Raw genomic sequence first — 27,980 nt, 5'->3', positions numbered from 1 at the left:
ATACATCTCAAGCCCCTTCCCACTCCTCCCCCATCCAGGTACGAATTCCTCTCATCTGAAATTTCTGCACACCAACCACACCAATCATCCACCACCACGGTAATTCATTCCACAAAACCGTAAAAACAAAAAACAAGAAGAAGAAAATGCACACAAGAAGCAAAGCAATACACCACCGCACCCCCTACTCCACAATCACCACAAGCGAGCCCCCTCCCCTCCCTCCCATTCCTTTCCATCCATTCCAATCCATTCCCACCCCCATCCCTCCACCCACAAACCAAAACACAAACCCATAAAACTAAAGGCTCAATCTCAATCTTAAACCCAAGCCCAAACACCTACCAATATGCAGGGTATGATATGCAGCATTTTCCCATGTCCTGAATCATTACAAAATAAAAAGCTGGGAATTGCCTATACTCCTAACGAATGCAAACGAGTAAACAAGCGAGTAAAAGCTTGAATCAAAAATCCCGAGCCCTTTCTTTCCTTTCCTCATCCCATCCATTCTGATAGAAAGAAAGAACGAACGAAAAAAAAAATCGACCGGGTATACGACAATGAATATAATTCCGTTATTGGGATGCCAACAACTACTAGGTATAATTTTTCGGCCACAGACCGATCAATTGGTGTAACGAGGAAGAGCATTGCGAAATTAATAGCTCAAATTTGCCTCATCCTCGTCATACTCGTCCTCCAAGTCAATCTGTCTTTGCTCATCATTCCAATCCCTCGTCTTGATACCCATCTTTGCCCTAACATCTCTCTGAATAGCCAAGAAATACTTCCTCAAACTCTTCAATCCTCTAAGGAATCCCAGATCCGGTTGATCGGGATGACGAGGTGGACAATTTCTTCCTGGTGCTAGACAATCTTCTCTGATTGCACAATTTGCGAAATCTGCCATCTTGAGATCAATCTCCCTTCTTCTGCTTAGAGGCTCAAATGTATTACTATCAGACTCTTCCTCTTCGTGCGTTTCTCCATCATAGAACAGGAGCAAGCTGGCAGCATAGAAGCGGTATCCGGGTAGACTTCTGATCAAAACCTCAAGTGTAGAAAGCTTATGAATCAGAGTCGGAATATGTCGTAAAATACTTCCATCATCGACACCATCATACAAGAATCGAGTAAGAGCCTTTTGAAAATCCGGTCCAGCTTTAAGATCTCTTCCGAAATACTTATCATGAAAGACGTACCCTTGAGTCTTCACATCCCAAACTTGCAGACCACAAACCCTTACACCTAGATCGTGAGATGTTGTCGCCTCACACTTGGTGCGTTGAGATTGCTGTTTTTTCTCCACTGCATCGATACCATATTGACGAGTTCCCATCTTGAGATCCATAATACAAGGCTTCTTCATGCCAGCAGTCAAATCTTCCAAGAGTAAGAAATATTGAATTCGTTGACCTTGCGTCTGGGCTTCCTTGGGATTGACAGGCCGAGGAGGAATTATAAGAGCGCTCGGTGTAATCTTTGGCGTGACTGGTCGTGTAATCATGGTCTTAGAATCAACTGGCGTCAATTCAGGAATGTCATTGACATTTCCAAGCTTAGGTGTCGGCTCCTCCTTTACAGGCGATGTCATCTTTTGTTCGTCTGTCGGTTCGGGGTCCATAGCAAAAACATCTTCTTCATCGCCCTTGTAACCAGCATCATCTGCCTCTTCAAAATATTTGAGATTGCCTCGATCATCAGCTACTTCCGTAGGCCTACGACGAAGTCCACCACTAGAAAACCGTCTCTTTGGTCGTTTAGGAGAATCTTGAGGTCCTGCAATCTCAGGCTCAGGAGCACTAGTGCCAGCCATATAATCGAATTCATCGTCATCTTCTCCATTTTCGACATGGCCGTGTCCGTTCACTTTGGAATCATTGGTCGACACTGGCGGGGCAGGGGTAACAGGTGTCATTGGTGAGAGCCCAGTCTTTTGTTCAGCCGCAGATTTGATAGCTCTTGTGCGCATTGAGTCTTTAGGTTGTTGGCCATCGCCCATCTTACTTGATTGAACTTTCAAGCTAGATTCCGAATTAGCATTTCGTAGCGAGGCACCGTTACGCATTGCTCGGTTTTGCGTTCCTAGCTTCTTATGTCGATGAATGGGGATTGGTTGTTGTAAAAATGCTTCGCCAAAGACTTTGTTTCGGAGTTCCTTGTTAATGGTGGTTGCGCCCCAACTGACTGCATGCTTGTCTGATAATTTGGGACGAAATGTGAAATCACCGCTGGGTGGGGGTTGAGTTTGACTTTGACCTTTTTGCTGGTGAGACTCCTTAGTACTAGGGGCCTCGACGGGGTCAATTAAATGAGGATGAGGTTGTAGAAAGCTTTTTGGTATGATGTGTCTATTGTCGGCAAAATTGACAGTGGCTATAGGAATAGAAGATGTTTTGAGTGACTGGCTGATCATCCTCGGTGGCTCTGGGGTCTTGATCGAGTTTGCCTGCCCATTCGTGCCGGTCGAGGTAGCAGCATCATCTTTTGTCAGTTGTCCGTCAGTACCATTGGATTCGGCCGTGGCATCTTTGTCATCCTTGGGTGGGACTTTTGGTCGCACATGCTTTTTCTCCAAAGTCACATTCAAAACACCAATATATCTAAACATCAATCAAAATAAGTACATTAGTTCAGGTTGAAACTGGTGCCTGAGGAAGGACTTGGTATGTTGTCTTGATGAAGACTCAGCTTCAATGCCAGAAGCGGGGATGAGTCAATGAAATACACACGTACCTTGGAAGAAATTTCATAAGTTGCGGATGTTTTTGCTCGCAAATCTCGTAAAACTTATTTTCACCATTATTTAATTCCTTGCAAACTGCACGGTTTGAAAATCTCCACATGGTGGTGTGGCCACCGACTTGATGCTTGTAGGGAATTAATTCAACGGAGCCTTTTGATTTTCTAGCTTCGTCTTGTTCTTCGGTGACATGTATCTTGGGTGTCGGCACCCTGAAGCTACGACGACGCCTTGAAGATGTGGGTGTTGCCTCAGGATCATCAGTTAAGCTTGACTCTTCATATGCCGTGGATTCTCCTTCATCGTATGAGTCATGATTGGGGTCATAAGTATCTGTAGGAGTAATATAGCCATTGCTTTCTGCTGCCGGCTCATGCTGCTTAGGAAGACGTGGCGATGGTAGTGGTCGTGATTTACCTTCTTGACTTTCATAAGTTTTATCTACTTCACAAGATGGGACTCGATGTTCTTCAAGCCACTGTTGTGGGTCTGAATCTTCTGATTGGACTTGATCATTACCCCCAGCCCTTGCGACAAGGTCTACTCTGTCTCGCAGGCCCTCTCCTCTCCGTTCAGATGTACCATGGGGGGTCTTGTGAGGAACGAATAACGCCGATGAGATCTTCTCCTCGCCGGATTCATCACCGTCATCACGACTCTTAGTCTTCATTAGTTTAGTACCATCTTCACTGTCTTCTCGATCTAACTGAGGCTTGCCTAATGAATTCTCCTCGCCCGAATCCGACTTGGACTTCTCAGATGCTGGAGCGGGTATACTTCTTGAGAAGGAAGATCCTTTCGCATTACCGGGTGTCAAGTTGTGATGCTTGCGTATATCCGCGAGTAGCTGTGAAGGCATTCGTCTTACTTTGTCTGGCCGCAGAGTTTCAATACTGTGAGATGGATCAAAGTAATCAGTTTCGGTAGCCAGTCCCTCGGTAGGGTTGGGAGTGAATTCGTAACCGTTGCTGTGGGCGGATGACTTGGTAGGCGACTTCGGATCTGGAAAAGGTGATAACGGTTCACTTGCAATGCCTCTTGTATCTATCGTCCCACCTTCTAGTATGCTACTGATCCTAGCAGAAGAATTTGCATCTTTTGGATGAGCTCTGTTCTTGTTTTCGCGCTTCTTCGTCTTATCTTCTGGCAGACCTTCTCTAAAGAATCTCAGACTGTGACTTGCTTTGCGACTGCGGTTGTTGTGCTCGACTCCCGATAAAGCTTCCGCAATAGCCTTTTCGACCGAACCCCCTTGGTCATCATCCCCTTGCTCGCAGATTGACCAGGCCTTCTCCACAGGTGGGCTTGTCCTGGCATCTCTCCATGATCGATAGCTAGCTCGGACTCCATCTACAGGGGGGTTATCTGAAAGTGACCGGACTGGTTCTTGCGTGGGTGTGGATGGTCGAGTTATGATGGCAGTATCGCCCGGATTGGTCGAGAAAGACCCCTTTGGTAAATCCTGGACTCTCTTCTCCTTCGCTGTTCGTTCAAGAGAGGTTCCTCTTCCTTTAACATTTGAACTTCTAAAGGGGTCCCGGTGACCAGAGAGAGCATGATTGACTTGATCCATATCGAAGATCAATCCTGTGGAGACGAATGGCGTTGCCCCGGCACTGACAGGTCTGTTGGAAATGAGTCCGTTTGGATTGAACCTAATCGAAGCTGTACCAATGACCGCGTCGCTCAAGTCCTCTGCCAAACTCCTGGCTCTCTCATTCTGATATTGATTGTTCGAGGAAGAAGGGCGTGGCTGTCTCATGCCGGAGGATGGATTTTGAGGTGTGCGGGGAGTTGGATCGATATCGGTTGCCGCCGATTCTTGATGATTGAAGGATAGAGCTTGAGTTAACAAAGAGGATGAATTTGCACTTGATGAAGTTGGTGGCGCGTTGGCCCTTCCTTGTGCTTCATGTTGATCGCCATGCTGAGAGATCTGTTGACCTTGCTCAGTACTCACCGGAGGGGTGTGTGCGGCATTTCTGGAGTCAGTAGGGGAGTTTGACATGAGGCGCACATTTATCGAATCCAGTGACAGTGTGAGAAAATGATTCGCAGGTATTGAACCTTCTTTTTTTTTTCAATGGCTGGATTGAGTCTGGGAAGAATGAATTGAAAGCCAAGGATCAATCAGGCAAGGATTTACGATCAGGGAAAATGTATGTTTGATAGAAGAATAAATTCTCTAGGAAACAACAGAAGAGATCTCTTGAAGCTAGTAAAAACACGTGGAAATTCTCTTCTTGATATAGAAAATAGGAAATTCTATGGAATTGGATGAATTGGATGGAATTTCAGTGTTTTGTACTTTCTTCTTCTTCTTCTTCTTCTTCTTCTTCTTCTCCTTCTTTCTTTTTTCGATTGTCTGTCCCTCTTCTGTTCTTTGATAAGGTTAAAAAAAACAACCACAACAACTGATTTTCCTCTTGTCTTGTTCTTTCCCGATTATCTGATATATTGTTGGATGAGCTTGATATGTTATCTGTGCAGCGTAGTGTGATGTAGTGAAGTAGTGTTGTTGATGTTGTTGTTGTTGTTGTTGTTGTTGTTGTTGTTGTTGGGAGGATTGGTATCCGTATTGATTCATCAATTGGAAGAAAGAGGAACGGAATGAATAGTAAGGTACAGACAGGTACGGGTACAGGATAGGTTGGGTTGGGCTGAAAGTTAGTAATGAAGTTACCAGGTATCCGCTGTAGTAATCGAACTTGTAAGAGGTTAAAAAAGTGGGCAAGAAGTGGTCACACAGATAAATGGAGAGGGGCCGAAGCAGGACAGGAACAAGAACAAGAAGAACAAGAAGAACAAGAACAAGAACAAGAACAAGAACAAGAACAAGAACAAGAACAAGAACAAGAACAAGAACAAGAACAAGAACAAGAACAAGAACAAGAACATGAACAAGAACATGAACAAGTGCAGTTAAACTTTTGATTCAAAACAGGAATGAGTACTTATAGTATCTAGATACTAGTAGTACAATCATGTAGAATCAAATCTTTATCATTCTTACACTAATAAATGAAATGGTTGAAACAAAACCAACCATTGAATGTCGATGGACATATTACAAAAAAAGCATATCACGTTCAGCTGGGCACGAATCAAAAAACGTAATTTGGGCTTCGAGAGCATGACGAATGAAGTTGAAGTGGAAGTGAATGGTAATGGTGACGGCGGTAGAGAGAGAGAGAGAGAGAGAGAGAGAGAGAGAGAGTAGGTGAGTAATGTTCAAAACATGTGCATATTTACTTATATCATTTTGCTGCGTCGATATCAGTATCGGAATTGGTGTTGGTACGTACTATCTATCAAATTACCTATTACCTATGTAGGTAGGTGGAAGAGCATAGGGCTGTCACACACACAACCTTACACATATACCACGTAGTATGACGGGTGACGGTAAGGGATCGATTACCTTCAAATCCGATAATTAATAAGTGATAGAATTCTATGACTGGGGTTGATGGAAAGAGAACCGAGAAGGAACCGTATTATCCATCCATCGGCTTCCATTTTAATTCCAGAAGCCGATGAAGTCACGGAATGAATGAGATTGGTTAATTAGATGAGAATGCGGATTGTCGATTGTCGATTGTCGATTGTCGATATCACACTGGAAAAAGCAGCGTGTCCACTGTCAATCCATCCCACCGGTTGATCCAACTACTATTATCATATAAGAATTCTAGAAACCATGATCTAACCTGGTGGACATCAACTTTATTACTTCTTACATGGCAGGCACACTAAACACCTACCTACTTATTTAGTACTTAACGCGGGTCCCCATTAGATTAAAAAAAAACATCCATTCCCTTCTCCCGCAAAACCCATTCATTCTCCACTTCCACTTTCACATCCGACTCCCATTCTATCATCATGGCATGGTTCTTTCTGCATCCTTATCAATCATCAATGCCAAGTGACGATGGTACTAAGGGGGGGAGGCAATCGAAATGGAGATTTACTATTAAAGCGTGGCTTACTAGGTATTTAGCATCCAGATAAGCATCTTATCACTCTACCACACCTATATCTATCCGATAACCCAGCTACCTACACTGTGATCCCATTACCCCATTATCCATCCGAATCTCGAATTTAGCCATTTACCTCTACATACATACCTACCTACCTACCTACCTACCTAGTATCTAACCACTAACCACTAACTAATCTTCCCCTCCAAGTTCCAACCCTCCCTCCATCCATCCATCCATCCATCCATCCATCCACCCTTTAAAACAACACACCCAACACCCAACTCTATCTCCATCTCCATCTCCATCTCCATGCAAATCAAACTCCAATAACCATCCCCCATCACAAAACGTGGGATCATCGATAAGTAATCCCTCGCTCCCACAAATTTCACCATGGCCTCCACGACACCCCAATATGCATTCCATTGGTCAGAAACTACTCGAGTAGAAGCGGTCAACCATACTCGTATACTGTACTTTGTAAAAGAATTGACTTTGCGGGGGAAAGAAAATGGTCTTCCTTCCGGTAGGTAGGTGCCTCAAATATTGTTACAAACTAGCACTGCCCATCTAGATACCGGTGCAAATAATTGAAAACTTCTAAACTCAATTTCCAAAGATCGAACGAATCACAAAAGATCTCAGGTAATTATGTACTATAACTACGTACAACTATAACTTCATCATAAGATCATCTGTCCATGTCCAGGCTATGTAGGTAGGTAAGCAAGGGTATTCTATTCATCTCGCATCCCATCCGTTTCATCCGGTACCGATATTCCATCCACCCATCCATCCATCCATCAATCCATCCATAACACCAAAATCCCAGCAATTTTACACATCAACTTGACACACTCATGAAAACAGCCCCTTTCGCTACAATACCCTACCCCATCATGTCCATATATTCTCAACAGAAAACATGCCTCGTAAATGTAAACCACTATCCCGTTTCGGCGTTGCCAATTCAAAATCCGTACCAGCTTTATTCATTTCCCCTTCTACCGACCAACCCCCTCCTAAGAAATCTTCCGCTTCATTCAGGAAATCTCCCAACATATGATCTCCCAATTTTGCATTACTAGAAGTTTCATTCAGAGCTGAATGTGTAGATAAACAAGAATTTGACACTTGGCTTCCCAAATCACCTTCATCTACATCCTCAAAAGTTGTGTAGCTTTGACTTTTGGATTTCCGTCTTCGTGAAGGACTTGTTGTGAGACGACGTTCTCGCTCTCGTGAAGAATGGCGATCAGCTGAGATGAAGGCTTCTGCCATTGCATCAATTGCCGGGCTACTGGCAATCAGGTTGGTCGCACCCGAAATTGTGGTCTTGTACTTCGAGATCGAAGAAGGGCGCTGAATGGAGCTGTTGGATTTCAGTGTACCAACACCCACAGATTTTCTACAAATTGCGGAGAAGTGATTTTGGAAGCTATCAATATTTGTGATATTGTCGTCAAACTCAGCCCTTTTACTTCCGAGATCCCCTGGGCGATATGAGCTCTCTGGAGACGGGGAGCGACGTTGACGCTGTGAGCTACGTTGAGATTGGGATGGATCTACTTCATCCAATATTCCGAATGATACTCGCTTGCGTTTCGTACTCTTCTTCTTGGAGCCATTTACCCACGGATTCAGTGTAGCGGCCTCTACGAGAAGCTGTGTATTGGATGGCCGTTGGTCAATTTCTGGTGTATTTAGTTCTTTTGGTGGAGGACTTGGTGTCATGAGATCACGGAAAGGTCGAATCATATCAATATCTGGCGTGACTGGGCGCTCTTCTCTCTGCCAACCAGAACTTGGAAATTCGTCAGTAGTCTGTGGTTCGAAAGTTTCAGTACTTGCAAGTAATTGAGGAACAGTTCTCAGTCCCGCTTCAGCTGGTGCCCAAGGACTCTGTGGGCTGTCATTTTGAATGATCTTTTGATCTTCGGACCGAATGATTGAAATAGGAGCTTCGACAGGCCTGTTATCTTCTGAAGGAATAGCTACGATTTCTTCCCTAACGCCTAGAGATTCGGTAAGATCCTGGTAGCTCGCTGGTGAGAGGACTTCTTCTCTACTAGGTATCGAGGGCGTAAATTGGTCTAACATAGTGATTTTGGAATTTTGGTTAATGCTTCTGGATTTTTGAGATGATGTGAGGTTGTTTGTTCGTGCAGGTGATGATGACGTTGATGTTTGGCCGCTAGAAAGAACCGAATTTAGGGCGTCATCGGCATCGGCCTCCGTCCGCATAACTTCCTGCACCTCTTCCGGCATATTCTGAGCCACACCTTGCATACCTCCTTCGTCTTGGATTTTTTCAGAAGTGGTTATTATATCAATATTAGATTTTTGGTTAGCTTGCAGCTCGGTAACCTCCTTAATCTGTTCGCTCTCAAGCGCAATATTCGTCACCGAGGCGACTCCTTCTGTCTCAACTTCTTTATTGTCATCCAATCTCTGGACACATTCCAAGATACGACCTTCAAGATTGTTCTCCTGGGTCATTTCAGTGGCTTCTGCGTTAAGTGTGGCTGCCATGTCATGAGGAGATTGCTGATTGTTGTCCAAATTTTGTGGCAGATCGGGGACTTGTGAAGATTCATGGGTATTCACTATTGACTTGGCTGGACTGGTAATGTAAGATTGTGTACTCGACCCATCGAGATTATTGTAAGGTGTTGGCACATCGATTTGACTGGAAATTTGGGGGAGAGTCGGTAAATGGGGCGATGTTGTTGAGACAGGGTGTGTAGATCGTGCAGGAGAGGGATTTCCAAGGCGTGATGATTGTAGACTACTTTTATACTCGTAGTCCCCAAACATGGGAGCCTCTGTATGCTCAAAAGGAATTGGCTGTCCCAGAAAACTCGAACTTTGATAGATCTGCGTGATGTCCATTGAAGCGGATGATTTTGGAGCATGATTAAGGTCATCTTGTGTTGTAACCCAGCTATCATCGATATCCTCGTGTTGTGGACGATGTTCTTCTCTAATTGTTTTATCAGAATGCATTGTCGATGGAGTAAGTCCAACTTCTTCTTGTGTAGTAAGCCAACTTTCATCGGCCCGAGAACGTCTACGAGATGAACCTTTGGATCTTGAAGATTTTGTTCGCCAAAGCGGAGATACTGAGGTTACTTCCACATTCTCGGTTGAGTGTAGAACCGAGGGAGTCGAGAGCACTGCATCGCTCTGAAGGTTTGGGTAGGACTTAATCTCTTCAGGTAATGGAACTTCGCTACCTTCTCTTCTAACAGTCATGGGCTGACTAGGGACGTCTGGGGAAGCAGTCTTGCGTCTAGACTTCTTTCGAAACTGAAATTGTTCCAAGTTGACAGAAGAGGGTGCAACATCCGTGACAAAACTGATATTTCCAGGAGTTTCCTGATTTTCAAGAAGTGCGGCATCAATTTTAGGATGTGAAGGGAGTTGCGGAGAAGTCACCGATTTTGTTGGCGAAGGCTGCTGGACACAAGCTTCTTTGCTCTCTGGGCTTTCAAACGGTACAGGAGAGCTGAGCCTAGGCGATTCCTCGTGCCTATAAGTGGATTTGCTACAGGATTCCAAGATGGAAGAGCTGCGGAGTTGCTGGCCTTGTTGTCCGATATTAGTGTGAAACGATACTCCCGTATCAAATGCGTCGCTACTTGGTTGCTGCGGAAATGCATAGTTCTCCGGTGTAGGTAGCTTTTGTTGTGGAGCCTCTAGTAAGAAATCGGATTGCGGATTAATTGTATGCTGAGTCCGCTTCTGTACAATAGTTGTAATGCCTGTGACCTTTTGTTGGAGTTTCTGACTGTCTACATGAGGTAGTGGGGTGGGCGATGAGACTGCTGGGTCTTCCCAGCGAGCTCGTTTCGAGACATGAGAGCCTTTCAACCAAGCTACCTCCACAGGTCTCTTGACAGCAGTCCATGTTTCCGACCGTCTAACATAACCATCTTTATTCGAAATCGAGCTTCCCGTGGTTGGTGCATATTCAAAGCCCCTTAGTTTCCCAGATGTAGGAAGTGATGATTTTGAAACCTGTGGCAAAGATGGTTTAATTATTTGATTGCCTTCAAACATCCTACCTCCTTTTTTGATAATTGTATCTTCGTGTATGGTCTCATCCACCAGTATTCTATTTGGGCCACCCGAGGACTCACTCCCCATTTCCATATAGTCGTTCATTTCCAATTCTTTTGCTTGTCGTTTAGCGTCTCTTCGACACCATGCAAGTGCTTCTGAGGGACTCATATCCTTTCTGCCATGTTCCCGAGCTCGTTGCATAACATCCTCCTTTCTAAATAGCATGTCTTTTGAACCAGGTTTCCACCAGTCCCCCTCTCGATGTCTCCAAGGATTTACCCACTCGTTGAGAGGACCTCTTAGTTGCGCAGATTGTATGATTGGCAGTTGTCCACGGTCCACCCTTTCCGCACATTGTTCGTATCGCTGTCGTTTTTTGATTATTGCTCTCGGATTCGCCTCGGAATCAGAACCCTCACAAATGAGGTCTTCTGGCTTGCATGCTGGAGTAAAGTAAAATGGCTCGTCATCGTTATCGGAGGTGAGCGAGGACCTGCTCATGTGGAGAGACATTCTTGCAAATAGTTCATATGCTACATTCCAATAGTTGGGTTGTGTCTCAAAGTGTGAATGTGATCACAGAAAAGTAATCAGTTATCGCATTTTGATGTGGCTGACCAGACAACTCTTTTCGTGTCTGCGTGTTTTGGCGGGGACTCGAAAACACGTGACACGTGGCACTGATTTAAAGTGGTTTTTTCAATCATTAACCTTCTCTCGCAGCACACATTTTTGGGTTCAACTCAAACCTTTCGAGCCTTTGATTGGAGGCTATTGTTCTTTTTCTAATTCAGTAATTCAGTCCGGATATTCAAGACCTCGAAGTCACACATAGTATCCGACTTTGCAATGAAGGATTGAGCAATATAAAATGCAATCATTGGCCATGTGCTATCGAGAGCAACACAATGAATGCTCTTCCCTTCGTACCTCGTCTATTCAGCCCCGAGAAAGGATATGTACGAATCTCATGCAGAAACATTTCAGTAAGTACAAGCCCGATCTTACATGAGAGCTGCACGGGAGTATGGTGAGATATCTACCTACTTTACTTGCGTTGATATCTCAACAATGTTGAGCAGGTACCAGCAGGTTACTGTCCCAATACGTACTCATGATCGAAACCACTTTGGATGAGAAGTCAAGGTTTATATTGGCCAACGATATACTTCCAGTACGATCCGCTTTAATAAGGTTATCGGAAGATTAAAATACCTAATGAACTGATTTGGGACTTGGTAATCAAGAGGATAAATAACATCTGGAATACCTGCATTGCCAACTCAATTGAGCTCCGCAATATGTCCAAATATTTCAGCCTTTCATATCCCTTGACAAACAAGAAAGAAGTAGTTTGCTGAGAACTGCCATACTGAATGAGTGTCATAGTATCGTCGAGCTCGAGCTGTAGCTGTCGGTACGAACGAGATCACATGAATCTTCATCTACTCCATACTTATTAGTATCATGCCTAGTACCTTGCCTTACTACACTGCGTACCCTTTTTCCTTCTTTCCTTGCTTTATGTATTATTTTTGGATCCATTCGACGTGGGGTTGAGACTGTAGTGGCTTGGAAGATTAATTACTGTGATCTCCTACCTAGTCCTGTTTTTGTTTTTGTTTTGATAGGCCATTTCCATTGTTTTCCTTGTTCCTTCCTGCACGACTTTTATCATTAAAAATGTCCAAGTGCCAACCCCCAGCCTAGACCACAATTCAATGTTTCAATCCCACTTCGCGACCATCTCAATTCACCACACTCTATTCTACGGCTTTTAAGTATGTTAAACAACCAATAAATTCTATTCTACTCACTACCTTGGGAAATGTATATTGTCTCAAGACTCATTTATACAATTAACATTGCATACGCTTAGACGCGACATTATTTACGCGATCGTTCACTTCAACAACAATAATAAACAACAAACATTCAGCACAAGACAAATCCGAATTCATGCTCACTGCCCATAACCTTGCGAATCTATCAAGATGGACCAGGCCTGGTTAGATTCTCTCTCCGAAGACTGGGTATCTCAACCTCGATCAGAATCTCCACCTCGATCAGAATCACCAGAGCCCGAACTCCCATCTCTCACCAATGGCACATCTGATTCTTCAAATTCCCGTCCAACAACTGCTCCGCCTAGTCGCATACCGAAGTTTGATGCAGAGACGAAATCTTGGTCGAATCCACCGGATAGTAATCCATTGAGCGAAAGGAGTCGGAACGAGAATAACATTCCCTTATCCCAGCGAAACCATCAGCCATCAAAACTACGAAGTGAGATACCGCAGAGCCCAAGGAGCGGGAAAGTCTCTCGTCCTTTGTCGGCTTGTAGCACACACACAACAGAATACAATACAATACAGCACAACAAATCTCTCAGCGCATCGCCCAAGAAGAGCTCAAAAGATACACCGGAATGGAAAAGGAGGCTGCTCCGAGGGGATGTCGGATATGGCGAACAGCGCGATCTATTTAGCGCCGCCGGTCTCGAGACGATATTTCAACCACCGCCTGCCGAACCTTTAATAAAGAAGCCACCCACCTTTGGAGAAAGTAGTATCATGCCATCCAGTCCCCCCCTCTATCGCACAAGATTGGAGCCTCCACGATTTGACGACAGCGAGTTATCATCTGAGGATTCTGTGCAAGGAGATGGGAATGTTCTACGGGGCATGAGATATAAGGTGACGGAAGATTTTGGCAGTGAATTTTCTACAAACGATTTGAGTCGAGGAAGCGATTTCAGGCCCACGGTATTGAATACTCTGAGCCCCGTCAAGGAACACTTTTCTCCTTCCGACTCTGTTTTTAACAACGACAAACTCGGCACCAAAAAAGAAAATCTCGACGTAGGGCGAACTATAAGCGGGCAAAGTGACAAGAATAATGAGTTCCTCTCGCCGATATACTTAAAACCACAGAGCACCTTGCCTGACAAGGCAGTTGTTTCACCGATGGATATATCACCTACTGAACTCCAAGAACGTCTAGAAAAGCTTCGCGCCGACGACTCAGATGCTGATGAAATAGAAGACCTCCAAAGCGCTTCCCGGCCTATCACTGGGGATACGGATGATTTTAAACACAACGGACAATTTGTCAATGCTCGAAGAGGCGGTCATTCTGAAGAAGGTTCTTTCCAAAAACGAATGCTGAGTCCTTCTTCCCTCCCACAAATCGATGAATCAGCCTTATCAGTTGATGATTCTCGACACGATACCCCTGAGAAGCAACTCCCGAAGATACGAAAAACAAGAGCCTCCAATGAGCTTCTAGAGCCACCTGTAAACCTACAATCTCCTCCCATCGCGCCAATGCCGCATCCCAGCCCAGTCAAATCCCCCGTCAAGAGCAATTCCGGTAGTCCATTGAAATTGTTTGGTACTCATGATACGTTTACAAGTCAAAAGCTTCTACGTAGACTCAGTCAATACGAGGAGGATCGGGGAAGTGAGCTCGAACCAGATGTGCCACCAAATACTGCTCATGAGGCCAATCATCCCCATATCGACAATGCAGATGATAGCCGGCCTGTATCGGAAAGTAGCTATTTCCCAAAAGAGCGTAAGACAAGGAGATACAGTAGTTTTGGCGTTGGCGACTTGGATACTTATCGGTTCAGCGAGGATGCCTCTTTTGAATCGAATGGATCTATCTTACACAACGATGATGAAGAAAAGCTCGATCTCCCTGTCCTCGATCCGAAGTCACAAACAAGATTTAGTTTTCGACTAGCTTGTTCACCAGGCGTTAAGGAAGGTGAAGAAAGACGAAATAGTGGCAAATACAGAACTGCCAGCAATAGTACCAGCAGGCACCGCAGCTTGAACGTTAGAAAGAGATCTAGCACTGGCTCTACATCGCCATCTACAGTCTTGCCCTCGTTTCAAATCAACGAAAACCTCAAGACACCCAGGAGATCGAATGGTGAGGCGGAAGGAAAACGACTTATGAGATCCCCAGCGAAAGATTCAACGCCAAAGAGACGTCGGACACTGCACAGAGCGGACATTTCTCTTCCACTACAACCTGAAGAACCACTGGTCTTACTTCCTGGTCCTTCGCGTCCATCCACACAGCCAGCTATGGGTAAAACACGCCAATACAATGAGCGAAACGTTCAAGCTGCTGATCCGAAGATACTTGCAATGCGACAACTACTTCGCCCTCGGACTCCCACTCCTAGTCAGCGTAATAGTCAAGAGCACGAAGAAGCCCCCTTTGCTGAGTCAGGCCTCACATCGGACGAACGTGCAAGGCTATTGCAAGAGCAAAAGATTGCTATGGTACAAGCTGAGCTTGATCTGGCCAACCCAGATAGGCCTCTTAGCTCCAGTCAGCAATCTCAGGAGAGTCGAAAACCCTCTGTAACTACCCAGGACTTTCTAGACGAGGCGAAGAAGATTATGGCAGGCATTCGCGGTAGAGCAAGACCTCGTAGTGGTCTTACTAGCGTAGAAGAGTCGGAGTCCGAAAATGATCGTGCTCCATCAAACAATGCAGCAGATGACGAGTTGGAAGATTCGTACCAGGAATCAACTCAGGAGCTGTTTGAAAGGCCACCAAGTCGCGAAGGTGCCCCAGTATCAAGAACGCCGACAACTCAAGACCCAGAGCTTTTAAATCACTTACGCAAATACGAGGAGAACAGTGAAATGGATGGCATCATTGCTTCATCCATAAAGTCTATGGCTATGGCAAAAGAAGTTGTCAGAAATGCGAGGGAAGTTGACAGAATGGCAGACGAAACAATCTCAAGATCACTTGGTCACTTCTTAGATCCTATCAATGCAGTTCAGAGCGAACCTGCCAATATCCGTATATCTAACAACCCAGATATTCAGCGAAAACGTAAACACTCTGGCTCTTCGCGACAACTGGACGAAGAATATGATGACCTTGATTTTTTCACACAAGGTTCGAACAATTCCATACCCACAACGTCATCCAGAGGTTCGGACTCGAGGCGTGTAATTGCTCCACATACAGTATCTCATCTGATACCAGAACAACTTGCTGGCATGGTTTTTGATCGAGATCGGAATATCTGGGTAAAGAGGAAATCTACTAGAGAAAATGATGGGCAAGATTCCCCTATTTCCGAAGGAAGTGAAGAAGATCCTTTTGAAGACATTCCTGATTTGTCATTTGATGAAACACAAGAGCTCATGAGGCTAAGGGCTGTTGCTGCCAAACAAAAGGAAGACGCACGATTACGCTTGGCCGAATATCTCGACAACGAAGGACAGCACGGTGCCTTGAGTGGCCAATTCTCGCCTCAAAAGACTTCGAATATGAGCGTTCCGCAGGTGGATAACAGACCCCGGTCAGCACCGTCAGAGCCCATCCAAAGTGCCGTAGATAGTCCTGTCCCAGAGATAAAGGTTCGATCCGTCTCTGTAGGTGAAGATAGCATCCTACATCCAAAAAAGACCCGGCACGGGGATGTAAACAAGTCTGCTTTTGGAAGTCATAGCTCAACTGAGGGCAAAGCCCCAGAAGAGAGTAGGAGACTGGCCGAAGACGATGCTTTCATTCAACCAGATAGAGACCTGAGTACCACAACTCCAAAACGTCAAAGGAATGTTACAATCACTTTCTCGTCTCCTATTGCGGAGCTTATCGAGCCGCCTACTTACCATGATGATGATAGCTCAGCGAAGGGGGGAGCTTACCAATCCGATGATGACAGTGTCAACGAATCGGATAGCGATGATGGCGGGAGTATTCGAGTTAGAAAGGGAAAATCTAGACAAGGTAGCGGAAATCATGGATATAGAAACAACTCTCGTAGGCTATCGGTAGGAGGGCAACAATTCTTGCCGCGTCCAGTATCACGAATTGATGAGCAGGACGAAGAGTCTTTCAACAAAGAAAGAGGTGGCAGGAATAAATCTGGAAACAATCTCCTCCCAACACCATCTATCTCGCCAAGAAGGGTTAATAGTGTAGTGCTCGCTACACCGCGGCCCATTCACGAAATCGGGACTCTTGAACTTACTCCACTCTCGGAATTCACGATGCATCAAGCAGACGAATCTTATGGGATGGACGTGAGCTATGTGGCAAACGGGCAACAGCATAATGCAGGGCCTTCTTCAAAGACAACACTTTCTCATTCGATCAAGGAAATGGTTGAAAAATTGACCGAGATAGAACCATACGAGCCATACTGGGAGCATATGAAGAGCGCCAATCTGCATAGGAGGAAACTGACAAACTTGCATAAACTGGACGAGTTTTGTGAGCACTTGGAGGAACTGAAAGTTTCCAAGAACGAAATTAGTCAACTGAACGGTGTTCCCTCGTCACTTCGCACGCTCATTATTAACCATAACCGCCTTTCTGATCTTACATCTTGGGGCCATTTGTGGAATCTTCAGGAAGTCGATGTCTCCAACAATGAGATTGAAAGCCTCTCCTGCTTCAAAAACTTAGTGCACCTAAGAAGCTTACAGGCAAACAACAACCAAATCACTTCGCTACATGGTATTGGAACTCTAGATGGCTTGATTACACTTAGACTTCGAGGCAATCCGATTGAGACACTGAACTTCGAAGGAACAAACCTCAAACACTTAGAACATCTAGACCTTAGAGGTTGTCAAATTTCAGAAGTCAAGAATATCGGGCATTTGCCGAAATTGTCGAGCCTTGATTTGGAGAACAATAAATTGGTCAGTTTCATGACATCAGACGATACATGCTCGGCTAGAGAAGTCAGGTTGAGCTTCAACAACCTTGAATCTTTCAATGCGAATCTCACACCCGAGATTCGCATTCTCTATCTGGATTCCAATCGAATCAAGACAATCACCGGCCTCCTCCACAAAAGAAATCTTTATAGTCTCTCAGTGCGTGAACAGCAATCTGGTACGGTTCTGGACAAATCGTTTCTCCGTGAGGCTTTCGAAGTGAGAAAGTTGTTCCTGTCCGGTAATCACTTGGGAACCTTCGATCCTGGTGTCGAATATCTCAATTTGCAATATCTTGAACTTGCAAACTGTGGTATTACTTCTCTACCAGATGATTTTGGTCTTATGGTGGCAAATGTAAGAGTTCTAAATCTCAACTTTAACGGGCTGCAAGAGTTTCAAAGTCTGCTTGGTATTGTCCGTCTCAAGAAATTGCTCCTTGCCGGAAACCGTTTGTCTAAAGTAGAGAGACTTACAAGAACCTTGAGAGCGTTTCCTCATCTAACTACTGTCGATATGAGAAACAATCATGTTAATCATAACTTCTACCCAATAGCATTGGAAAGATGTTTGATCAAAGATGGCGGGCTCGAGAGAAATGACCTGGATGTTATTGATCCATATTCTCTTGGCAATGCAGATCCAGTAAGAGATGCTCATTACATCTCATGTTCGGATATGGCAACAAGATTGATGCGACGTGTATATGAAATGCTCGTATTTGGAAAGAAAGGCGACAATCCGAAACTACAGAAGTTGGATGGTCTTCCAATCAATAGAGAGGTCTCAAAAATTCGAGACGACGTTTGGGATAAGCTTCTTGAAATGGGTTATATAAAGTCATCGGGAAAATCCAAAGGGAAGACAAATGGTGGTCCAACCGAGGATGAGAAAACAGAAGAGAGCTTGTTAGGAGGAGATTTTCATCAGCATACCCCCAATAAAAGTTCATTGGATGAGATAGCTAAGAAGACGGAAGGGTCCCAACATCACCGATCCGATAGTATTGACGCTGGGCAAAGAGTTCAAGGCCCACATGATACGAAATGTAATTTCGAAAACATCGAAAAGAAGGTCGAAAAGCCACCTGCTGGCAGTTTTGGCAAGAAGGTCGTGGAGCCTAAAGTTGATGTAAATCCGATTATTCGAAAGAGCTCTACACAAAAATCAACAGGGTATGATATTGCGCAAGAGAGTACCGGAAATCATTCCCAAGGTGGGCAAGCATTTAATACTTACAAACCCAAGGCACAAGTTCCGCTGGACCTCAATTCCCGGGGGAGTAGAAATGTTGAAGCACCTGAAGTCGACTCGGCATCAGGACCATCCACAAGGAAGAAGAATGAAATAACACGCAACATAGAGAAAATTATCGCTGAGAGTCAAGCTACTGTTGCAAAACACAGGGCCTTAGTAAGACGTATGGATGAGGAGGTTGGAGAAAGCGTGTCCGAACCGAAGCGGATAGAAACCAATAGACCTAAGGCTGGATTTCCACCTCCAGTAATTCCACTCGCCAATCAGGCTATTTACCAGCAACAACCATCACAAAATTTTGGAGCTAGCCCCCCAACAGCTGCTCAATTAAAAAAGGAGCTGGAGGAGATGTTGCAGTCATTCGAGCGTGAGACAAAGTCGAAAGAGGCCAAACTGTTGAATCGAAATCGATTTGACCATGGGTCTTCCATTCGACAGAGCAGCCGAAGCAAGCCAGCTAGCAAGAGTGGCGCTAAGAAGGTTGAATTCGCTGAAGGGAGTAAGGAGGCTAATGCAAGCAAAGAACCCCGCTGGCCAGCTGAGGATAGCTTCGCTTGAGTAGCGAAAGTTACGAATTATGGATAATTACGAGTAATGCGGTGGGATGTTTGGGTTGTACAAATAGGATAATCACTAAGGTATGGTGTTGGTGGTTCTACAAAAGAGTTTGGGGTTTGTGGGATTATATTTGTATAGTATTATTACAGTATTGTTTGGAAGACCACGGAGTGGTCTAGTGATACCTTTCGGCGTATACAATTGATTGCTACATATTAAAACATCATTTTTCTATAATTTCGATGGCTTCTTTGCTTGCTTCTCCCACTCTGCAACCTTACTCGTAGCCTCTTCTTTCCTCTTAACTTCTCTATCCATATTTACTCCGTCCCTCTCTTCGTTCTGTGCGTGCCCTTCCAAATATCCCAAGCTCTCTCTCCACATCTCCGCCTTTAACACGCCATAAACACCAGTCTTTCCTTTCTCCAATAACTTGCGGTCATCAACTAGCTTTAACACTTCTTCCCATCCACCTAATATATCTACAAGTCCACCTTGGAGCGCCGCTTCGCCGTTGAAACGTTTTGCTTCTAGAACGAGGGAGCGGTAGGTAGAGGGAGAAGAGAGTTTTTGGCGGAATATAGAGGACATGGGGGGTTTAAGGGGCGCGCCGAATTCAAGCTCGTTAAGACAGAGAAAGCCCCGGCTTGGGTTGAAAACGCGGTAATCGGTGTACATGGCGGTCATGAGTCCGCCAGCAAATGCGTGGCCGGGGAGGAGGGAGATGGTAGGCATGGGGTAACTTTATTTTATCAAGGTGTTAGAAATACCCTATTACTAGAGAGACTGGAATTTATAGAATGAAAGTGAACTTACGTCAACAGCCTCTTCCAGAGCGCATAAAGGCTCTTTTCCCAAAATCCTTTGACCTCGGTCGCATGATTCAAATCTAAACCATTGGAAAAGAATTTGGGAATAGCGGAAGTAATGCAGACGGCACCGACGGGATAGGAGACTTCGAGGATATCGAGGGCATGCATGAAAGTTTGGCAGAAAGAAGTTGTGAGACGGTTATCCGGGGGCGAAGAGAAGGTGAGGAGGTAAAGGTTTGGGTGCGCAGGGGAGGGTGTAGTGCAGGTTAGAGTGCCGGGCTGGGATTGGAGGGGGGAGGATATGGGTATAGGGAGGGTAAAGAGGGGAGTAGTGGTAGACATGATGTGTGGTTGAATATTGAGATAGAGATAGAGATTGAAGGTAGAGAAGTATTATCAGCAGAGACGCGAAGTTGCGATTGTGAAAATGCAACAATCAGTCATCACCTATCATGCCGAGGTTCAAATAGCCTAGCCTTCTGGTGAAATGCCGTCTAACCTAACAGATCCGGACTTTGAGATTCAACAGCGGATGAATCGCTCTAAGATTACTTCTAGTCGCTTATATCTACACATTGAAAGTTTTCAGATCAAAAATACCTCTGGTTCTATATCTCAATGTTCTCGTCGATAACATCGCTCTTTCTTCGACATGTGAAGGTGCAGCTTGATAATTTTAGCACAAGGCTGAAGACCCTGGGCATATCCCTGTCAGCCTACCCACCTTTTATTACCAAAGAGCTTGCGACAAGTCTATCTGTCATTTCAATGATCAAACACAAACCCCAAATTTCTGCACGACGTCGTGATGGCTATCGCAGAAAAGCAGAAGACAATTGTGTTCTTCCATCCTGATCTAGGGATTGGTGGTGCCGAAAGACTCGTTATAGATGCCGCAGTAGGACTACAAAATCGGGGACACAAAATTGTTATATTTACCAGCTATTGCAATCCTAAACATTGCTTTGATGAAGCTCGAGATGGTTAGTTGGACGATGGAACCTTTGCTTTACGGTACCCAAGCTTATCCTGTATAGGTACACTTGATGTGCGAGTAAGAGGAAACTGGCTTTTCCCATCCTCAATCCTCTCTCGATTCTCCATCATTTGCGCCATTCTTCGACAGCTACATTTGATTGTGCAGGCCTACTTTACCTCTGAAATCAGCAATCTGAACCCTGATGCTTTCTTCGTGGATCAGCTCAGTGCTGGAATACCGTGGCTACGATACTTTTATCCCAATACTCGAATCTTCTTTTACTGTCATTTCCCGGACCTGTTACTCGCACAGGGAAGAACTCATTGGTTAAAACGCGCATATAGAGTACCTTTCGACTTCTTGGAGCAATGGAGTATGAGTTTTGCGGAATCAATTGCCGTCAATTCCGGGTTTACAAAGGGTATGGTGGAACAGGTATTCCCTGAATTGGCTAGGGAAAAAGATTTACAGATTGTACATCCTTGTGTGGATGTAAATCCAAAGAAATCTGAGACCAGCGATGATGCAGTTCCAGTCTGGCAGGATAGAAATATTTTGTTAAGCATCAATCGATTCGAAAAGAAGAAGGATATTGGTCTTGCAATCAAAGCATATGCAGGACTGGGCAAGCATGGAAGACAGGGAGTGAGATTGGTACTTGCTGGTAGGTCATATTTTGCTAGTGGTGAGAAGCATGCTGACACGATTGACAGGTGGATATGATAACCGAGTTATGGAGAACGTCGTATACCATAAGGAGCTCGTTAAACTGGCTACCGACTTGGGATTGAAGACAGCTACCACAAGGACTATCGTTACAGCATTAAATGTACCTGATGATGTGGATGTTCTGTTCTTGTTATCAGTACCAAATACTTTGAAGGAGATGCTACTCAATTCGGCACGACTTTTGATATATACTCCATCTAACGAGCATTTCGGTATTGTACCTTTGGAGGCAATGTTGGCCGGAGTACCAGTATTAGCCGCCAACACAGGAGGGCCACTCGAGACAGTAGTGGAAGGGAAGACAGGCTGGCTCTGTCCACCTGATGATGTTGAGAAATGGACGGCTGTCATAGATAAAGTCCTGAACAGGATGACGGATGATCAAGTTAAACAGATGGGAATTGACGGTGTAAAGAGGGTTAAGAATGAATTTTCTGATGTCAAAATGGCCGAGAGAATTGATGGGTTGATTGATGGAATGGCAAATACACCCAGGAAGAGTGCTCTGCAACTCTCCACGTTCTTGCTCACTATTATTGTGGTAGTATTGGACATTGCATCCTGGGGCTTGGGTCAGAACAAATCAGTCAGCAAAAAGCTGGACAAGTTTTTGTTGCCTCCATTCGTTCTCACCCTAGCGTCATTAATATCGTGGGGTGTATATTTTATAGTTAATTCTCAGATCAAGTCGAGTTCGCGGCAGCCGACTAGATGAGGATGATTAGATTATTAAATGCATTGATAACATCCCACTCTGTAGATCTTGCGGCAAGGATATATATATGCGTATCATTGAGAAAAAAGGGGTATGATGAAATTGATGAAATATGATTGGCTGGAGCCCGCTGAGACGAATGGGGTTTTTCCTGACACCAACAAATTTCAATATAGCACAACATACAGCATACAATCCCACATATAATATATACTCTATGACATTCGTTTATTGTTTTTAATATCGAGTCAGTATAGATACCAAGGCACCCTGGTCTAGTAAAAGAAGATTATAAATTGTATTACTGTACTTCCCTAAAAGTCCAGACTCTCTCTACCATTCATCTTGAAACCTCCAAAAATCGCCAATTTGCCCCACCACCAGTCAATATAACGCGTGTTTTGTCTCGACACCGTTCTCTTATCATTCACTCATTCACAACTGAGTGGAACCGTATCTTCATATACTGTTACCAATCAACACGCCAATCATTACCACTCACTTGGGTTTCCACATAGCCAAAGCCGACATATAGTTCCCGGAGCTGCAAGCCCCCAAAAACTTTACACTGCACGAAGTTTGCGAGGTACGAAGCAATTCTTGGATCACCCGCCAACCAATCGAACCCGTTGCATTACCCACGATTGCATATCCTGGTGTCATTAAAAGGGTTGACATAGTGAGATACTGGGGTAGTGGTTCTATCCGTCGATATCCGATACCGTACTTGAACGCTTGATCTGTCTGCAGGGAGCTCCTTCTACATACGTATACCCATACTTAAAGATGTTGTTGCTTAAAAGTTCTCCCTCGCCCATGGCGACTGGGAGAGTTTCGACACGAACTCTTTTGCATGTCTTGAAAAGTGGTAGATTCAGGGGCGCGATGGGGGATTTACAAGCACCATTGTTTAATCACGTGCTGCAGAGGTCCCACAGTCTAAAGAGTCTCAAGAAGGTGGAGAAGTTCGGCTCTGTTGTCGTTGGCACTGGGCCAGCTGGACTTGCGGTTGTGGGTAATCTTTTGGAACAGAAGAAAGGTCCAGTTCTATGGGTTGGAGACGCTAATCTTCCGGGGGGTGGTAGATTAGACCGAGCGTATCGAGCGGTGCCTTCGTGAGTTCTGTCCTTCTCTCTATCGGTCGAATCTTGAGTACAAATCTAATGATCACCTGCCATAGCAACACGAAAGCCAAGTTCTTTTCTATGTATGCAGATGCTTTGGAACCTTTCAAGCAAATCACAAGTGAAGCTGCTACTCCTAACGCTTATAGCGTTTTGCAAGATCTTGATCAAGAAAAGACTTGTCACATTGCTGAAGCTGCTGATTTAGGGTTGATGTTGGGAGCCGGGCTTCTCAAAACCGAGGGTGTTTTTGGAGTCAGTAATGGCACAGTCGAAAGTGCTTCTTGGTCCGATGTAAGTTCAGTGTCTAGGTTAAATTTTTTGCAAGCTAATGCCAAATAGACCAAGGGCTGGAATGTCAAATTCAGTGCCTCAGGGAGTAAAACACGTTCAGTTTCCTCTGATCTCCTTTTCTTATGTACTGGTTCTCACCCCAGTTGGAATAGGCTTGAACTTGATCAATCTAGCAAGCGTATACCTAGCTTTGCTCTTGATAGATGTTTGAAGCCTTCACTATTGAGGCAAAGTATTCGTTTTGCTATGAAAAAGAATCCAGATCCAACTCAACCCACCACCATTGCCGTCATTGGTGCATCTCACAGTGCAATTCTCGTACTGAGAAACCTTTACAATCTCGCCACTTCCCCTGACCAGGAATTCCAGAACCTTCGCATCAAATGGTTCACTCGCCATGAGCTTCGATATGCCGAGGAGCGTGATGGATGGATCAAACGCGATAACACGGGTCTCAAGGGTGAAGTCGCTACATGGGCAAAGGAGAATCTCGAGGCCGATACATTACCCACATCTGACGTATCCAAATACCTCGAAAAAGTAAAGACCTCGGCAGAAGCCGAGAAGGAAGACTACGAGAAACATTTACCCGGATGTAACTGTGTGGTGCAGGCTATCGGGTTCACCAAGAACGAGCTTCCAACTATTGAGAGGGATGGTACGCCGTTGGAGATTACTTACAATCATGAGACCTCAGAATTTGTGGATGCTGAAGGAAAGACGATCAGGGGGTTGTATGGTGCTGGAATTGCGTTCCCGGAGAAGGTCGTGGATCCTGAAGGAACAACGGAGTACGCCGTTGGCCTGTGGAAGTTTATGAAGTATTTGAAGAGGGTTGCGCCAACATGGACTGCATAAGACGAGATGCTGTGATACTACCATGGTGGTAGGAGATGCTGCATGATCAGTGATGTAATGAGATAGACTGTTTGGTGCCTTCAAGTTCAAATTGTACATACCCTGATGCAAGCCCTGTACCTATTGTCGCAAGTATAAGATAGCGAAGAAAGAATATTGCTACTCAACATTATACCCTTCCTTTCATCGTACAGCTATTATGGGCGCCTTTTTAATGTGCTGCTTGAATACATGTATATTGACCTCGAGCCTCGACATCACTTCATAAACTGAATATATACAATAAATACCTCGAACTTATTATGTCCCATGGCAAATTCATGTTGCACATCAAACCCAGGGCATATAGCCCAACCAATCTTACCTACTTCAAGCAGCACATTTTCCTTCCATCTTCCCCATGTCGCCATCAAACATTTCTCAGTGCTCATCGTGCTCATCGCAAGCTCCATCCAAGTATAAACTTCGTTCCTGTTTGTAGAGAATTCAAGCATATTGAGTCTAAATACTGGAGATTTTGGAACTTCCCTTAAACCTTTACACAAAGTGTGCTTCTGCATGATTAAGGTTATAAGTATGAAGAGAAACTAGCACTTCTTTTGGGCTGGTCGTATTAGACTGTTCCTTTAACATCGTTTGTTCGTTCATTTAACTATTAGTATCTCCTCCGCGGTAGGCTGAACTAAAACTGTCTCCTCATTCTAGTAACTTATATCTGACGCAGAACCGGCGCTTACTCCGTATTACAATAGACGAGGGAGTTCTATGTTTCATACCTATCTCTGCGTGTTTATGTGCATGTGCGTATCTCGTACCCACGAATGCGAAACTTCTTGCCATAAGACGGCATCTATTGGATCTATTAGATGTTAAGGTATGGGCATTGCTTGGTGACGTAGCGATCTGATCTTCAAAGGTGATGGTCGTCGAGTTACTAAAGACTACTTCAAGTTTTCTGTCATCGAGATTCTCATGGTGCGAACGGAAAGTTTTGGAGAGGTTGACATCGTTTGGATTACAAGATAAGGTAGTAGATTTAGAAAAGAGGGGGTCGACAGTATTGACTTCCTTAGGCGAGAGAATCGCATCTTCTGATTTTTCGTGCGATCCAAGGGATAAGCTCATAACGACGAGATACGAAGAGATCTTATTGCATTTGATGTCCCGGCTGAGCAAACTCGATAAATTCATGAGGAGGAGTGACAGGGAGTTTCGGAATAGCATATGGGATTTGAAAGGTAAGATCGACTGATTACATTGGTTGTGGTAAGGAGGTGATCTTCTGAACCAGATTTGATATCAAATAACGCTTTGCAAAGTAATTGGCTCCAAGATAGAAGTGACACGATTGCCCTTGATTCTAAATCTAGTAGGAGATTGATTTGTAAGAAATAATGCCGGGTTGTGCAGTAAGATCTGTGTCTGGATGATATTGAAATTGTGGATGACAATTGAATAGTAGAAAAGATCATCGAGGGAGAGGAAAGAAGGAAAGGGTGACCACTCAGTTAGCTCTGGAGTGGGTACAATTAATGAATTGACAACAAAGAGTTTCTTGATGAAACAGTCACGTTTTGATTGTTTGATAAAAAGGTAAGGAAACAAAAGCAAGCGAAAAGGGAAGGAGAAGAGAGGAGAGGAGCTAAATTCCTCTAGCTTAATGGCCTTCTTTCCTTACAAGATGATAGATAACATTGTAGGAAGTCAGCGTGTTTTTCTGCATCGAATTCTGCTTCTTCTCCTCGATTGTCTCTTCATCATTCCCAATTGTATTCCCAATTTATCCATTTTCGTCAATTAATCTCCTCCATTTGATCTAAAGACTTCCTGTTGCTCCTACATTAATAATCCAACGAGTGTGAATGAATGGTATCAAATTATTTCTCAAAAATCTCTATTATATTCATATCTTCATCAAAGCTTGTCGGTCCAGATGGAATCATCCATTTTCACAGACCAAAACAGAAGATCCTTTTGGATGGACATTAGCATTGTGCATCATGACTACACGAAGTCACTCTTGGAATGGCGCTATGGTAAGAAGACAAAATCCATCTGAAAGCTTCTCTCATGATTTCCGAGAACAATGATACAGTTTTCCTTCGATTTAATTATTTGCGCATACTCCATTACAATTGGCGATAGTGAGGAATATCTAATTTACATCATATCAGCCAGATGTTCGGTTGGCAGATGGAAGTCAAAGAGAGTGATTACTAGCCTATACCATTGGCATCAACGAAATACTGGGTACCAGAAACCATCAGTTGTGTCAATATTTCTTGCTAATTGAGCCACGAGGTATCAGGAACTGTTCAATTTTTGTAAAAGGAATTCATTCAGTAGCTGCGTTTCCGTTGAACGTCGTTTTTACCTTTAACTCCACGGGTTCCTGCTTCTGTCCTCCACAACAAACATATGGGCCGTTTAGCGGGGCATTTTGGGGCCATCCTCGCGAAGTCGCAATTTCGCGTTGAAGTTTCTATCAAAGTGTTAATGATGTGTGTTTGATTCCAAAATCATCTTGCCTTTCCGTTATAACAAACTCTTATATGACCCAGCTTCATTCCAAGTATTTGCCTATCATTGTTAGTAATTTCCTTCACCCCAACTTCTACTCTCGATTACTCACATATCCTTCTCGGTGATGTCCTTCACCACCTTCCAATTATCAAATCCGGCTTCCACCAAGCGATTCAGATAACATAGCATCTGAAGTCTTATAAGTATTAACTGAACTTCTCTGTCTGGAGGATTCATATCTGGCAGATCCATTTTTGGTAGATCAAAGTTCGAGAGATCCATAGCAGAAAAATCCATCTTTGGGAGTTACCTATTGCGAAGTTCTCCAAGAAGATATCGAAAAATGAAAGTCTAGATTGCGAGAAGCCGAGGACGAAGCTCCGTGCGCCTTACTTCAAATGCAGTGAGCAGGATAATGCCAACTTTAGTTGCGTGTTGAGATTCTAGCGGCCTAATCACCTATTACCTGTCAACCCTGTATACCGGGTTTGATACCACGTTCGGCCTCTCTTCCTATTTGACCTGCGCACCTCGAGTGCAACGCTTGACCATGATATACAACCCTTGTATAAACACACAGACGCGCTAGTTCTTTGATACGCTCAAAGGCCATGATATGGTACT

General features: G+C 44.4%; 9 protein-coding genes across 9 annotated transcripts; 4 read left to right on the top strand and 5 right to left on the bottom strand.

Annotated features, from left to right (window-relative positions):
- Nucleotides 1-661: 661 nt before the first annotated feature.
- On the bottom strand, nucleotides 662-4,754 carry EAF01_010661 (uncharacterized protein; the record flags this gene model as incomplete). The annotated part of the gene is made up of 2 exons (XM_038918918.1): nucleotides 662-2,606; nucleotides 2,740-4,754. The coding sequence occupies 2 exons, from the start codon at nucleotides 4,752-4,754 to the stop codon at nucleotides 662-664; spliced, it is 3,960 nt and encodes a 1,319-aa protein (XP_038765621.1).
- A 665-nt stretch (nucleotides 4,755-5,419) lies between these two features.
- EAF01_010660 (uncharacterized protein) lies at nucleotides 5,420-5,680 on the top strand (the record flags this gene model as incomplete). Its single annotated transcript, XM_038918917.1, has 1 exon — nucleotides 5,420-5,680. The coding sequence occupies one exon, from the start codon at nucleotides 5,420-5,422 to the stop codon at nucleotides 5,678-5,680; it is 261 nt and encodes an 86-aa protein (XP_038765620.1).
- A 1,952-nt stretch (nucleotides 5,681-7,632) lies between these two features.
- On the bottom strand, nucleotides 7,633-11,313 carry EAF01_010659 (uncharacterized protein; the record flags this gene model as incomplete). Its single annotated transcript, XM_038918916.1, has 1 exon — nucleotides 7,633-11,313. The coding sequence occupies one exon, from the start codon at nucleotides 11,311-11,313 to the stop codon at nucleotides 7,633-7,635; it is 3,681 nt and encodes a 1,226-aa protein (XP_038765619.1).
- Nucleotides 11,314-12,794: 1,481 nt separating this feature from the next.
- EAF01_010658 (uncharacterized protein) lies at nucleotides 12,795-19,322 on the top strand (the record flags this gene model as incomplete). The annotated part of the gene is made up of 1 exon (XM_038918915.1): nucleotides 12,795-19,322. One exon carries the CDS (start codon nucleotides 12,795-12,797, stop codon nucleotides 19,320-19,322), a length of 6,528 nt encoding a protein of 2,175 aa, XP_038765618.1.
- A 231-nt stretch (nucleotides 19,323-19,553) lies between these two features.
- EAF01_010657 (uncharacterized protein) lies at nucleotides 19,554-20,476 on the bottom strand (the record flags this gene model as incomplete). Its single annotated transcript, XM_038918914.1, has 2 exons — nucleotides 19,554-20,064; nucleotides 20,139-20,476. The coding sequence occupies 2 exons, from the start codon at nucleotides 20,474-20,476 to the stop codon at nucleotides 19,554-19,556; spliced, it is 849 nt and encodes a 282-aa protein (XP_038765617.1).
- Nucleotides 20,477-20,942: 466 nt separating this feature from the next.
- On the top strand, nucleotides 20,943-22,557 carry EAF01_010656 (uncharacterized protein; the record flags this gene model as incomplete). The annotated part of the gene is made up of 3 exons (XM_038918913.1): nucleotides 20,943-21,117; nucleotides 21,172-21,777; nucleotides 21,827-22,557. 3 exons carry the CDS (start codon nucleotides 20,943-20,945, stop codon nucleotides 22,555-22,557), a joined length of 1,512 nt encoding a protein of 503 aa, XP_038765616.1.
- Nucleotides 22,558-23,343: 786 nt separating this feature from the next.
- EAF01_010655 (uncharacterized protein) lies at nucleotides 23,344-24,833 on the top strand (the record flags this gene model as incomplete). Its single annotated transcript, XM_038918912.1, has 3 exons — nucleotides 23,344-23,672; nucleotides 23,738-23,975; nucleotides 24,024-24,833. 3 exons carry the CDS (start codon nucleotides 23,344-23,346, stop codon nucleotides 24,831-24,833), a joined length of 1,377 nt encoding a protein of 458 aa, XP_038765615.1.
- Nucleotides 24,834-25,481: 648 nt separating this feature from the next.
- EAF01_010654 (uncharacterized protein) lies at nucleotides 25,482-26,057 on the bottom strand (the record flags this gene model as incomplete). The annotated part of the gene is made up of 2 exons (XM_038918911.1): nucleotides 25,482-25,510; nucleotides 25,610-26,057. 2 exons carry the CDS (start codon nucleotides 26,055-26,057, stop codon nucleotides 25,482-25,484), a joined length of 477 nt encoding a protein of 158 aa, XP_038765614.1.
- Nucleotides 26,058-27,049: 992 nt separating this feature from the next.
- Nucleotides 27,050-27,653, bottom strand: EAF01_010653 (uncharacterized protein; the record flags this gene model as incomplete). Its single annotated transcript, XM_038918910.1, has 4 exons — nucleotides 27,050-27,118; nucleotides 27,208-27,315; nucleotides 27,380-27,413; nucleotides 27,466-27,653. The coding sequence occupies 4 exons, from the start codon at nucleotides 27,651-27,653 to the stop codon at nucleotides 27,050-27,052; spliced, it is 399 nt and encodes a 132-aa protein (XP_038765613.1).
- Between the last annotated feature and the right edge of the window lie 327 nt (nucleotides 27,654-27,980).

This window comes from Botrytis porri (genome assembly GCF_014898465.1).
Source record: "Botrytis porri strain MUCL 3234 chromosome Unknown BPOR_017, whole genome shotgun sequence".
Taxonomy (NCBI): Eukaryota; Fungi; Ascomycota; class Leotiomycetes; order Helotiales; family Sclerotiniaceae; genus Botrytis; species Botrytis porri.
This window is presented reverse-complemented; position numbering and strand designations above follow the sequence as displayed.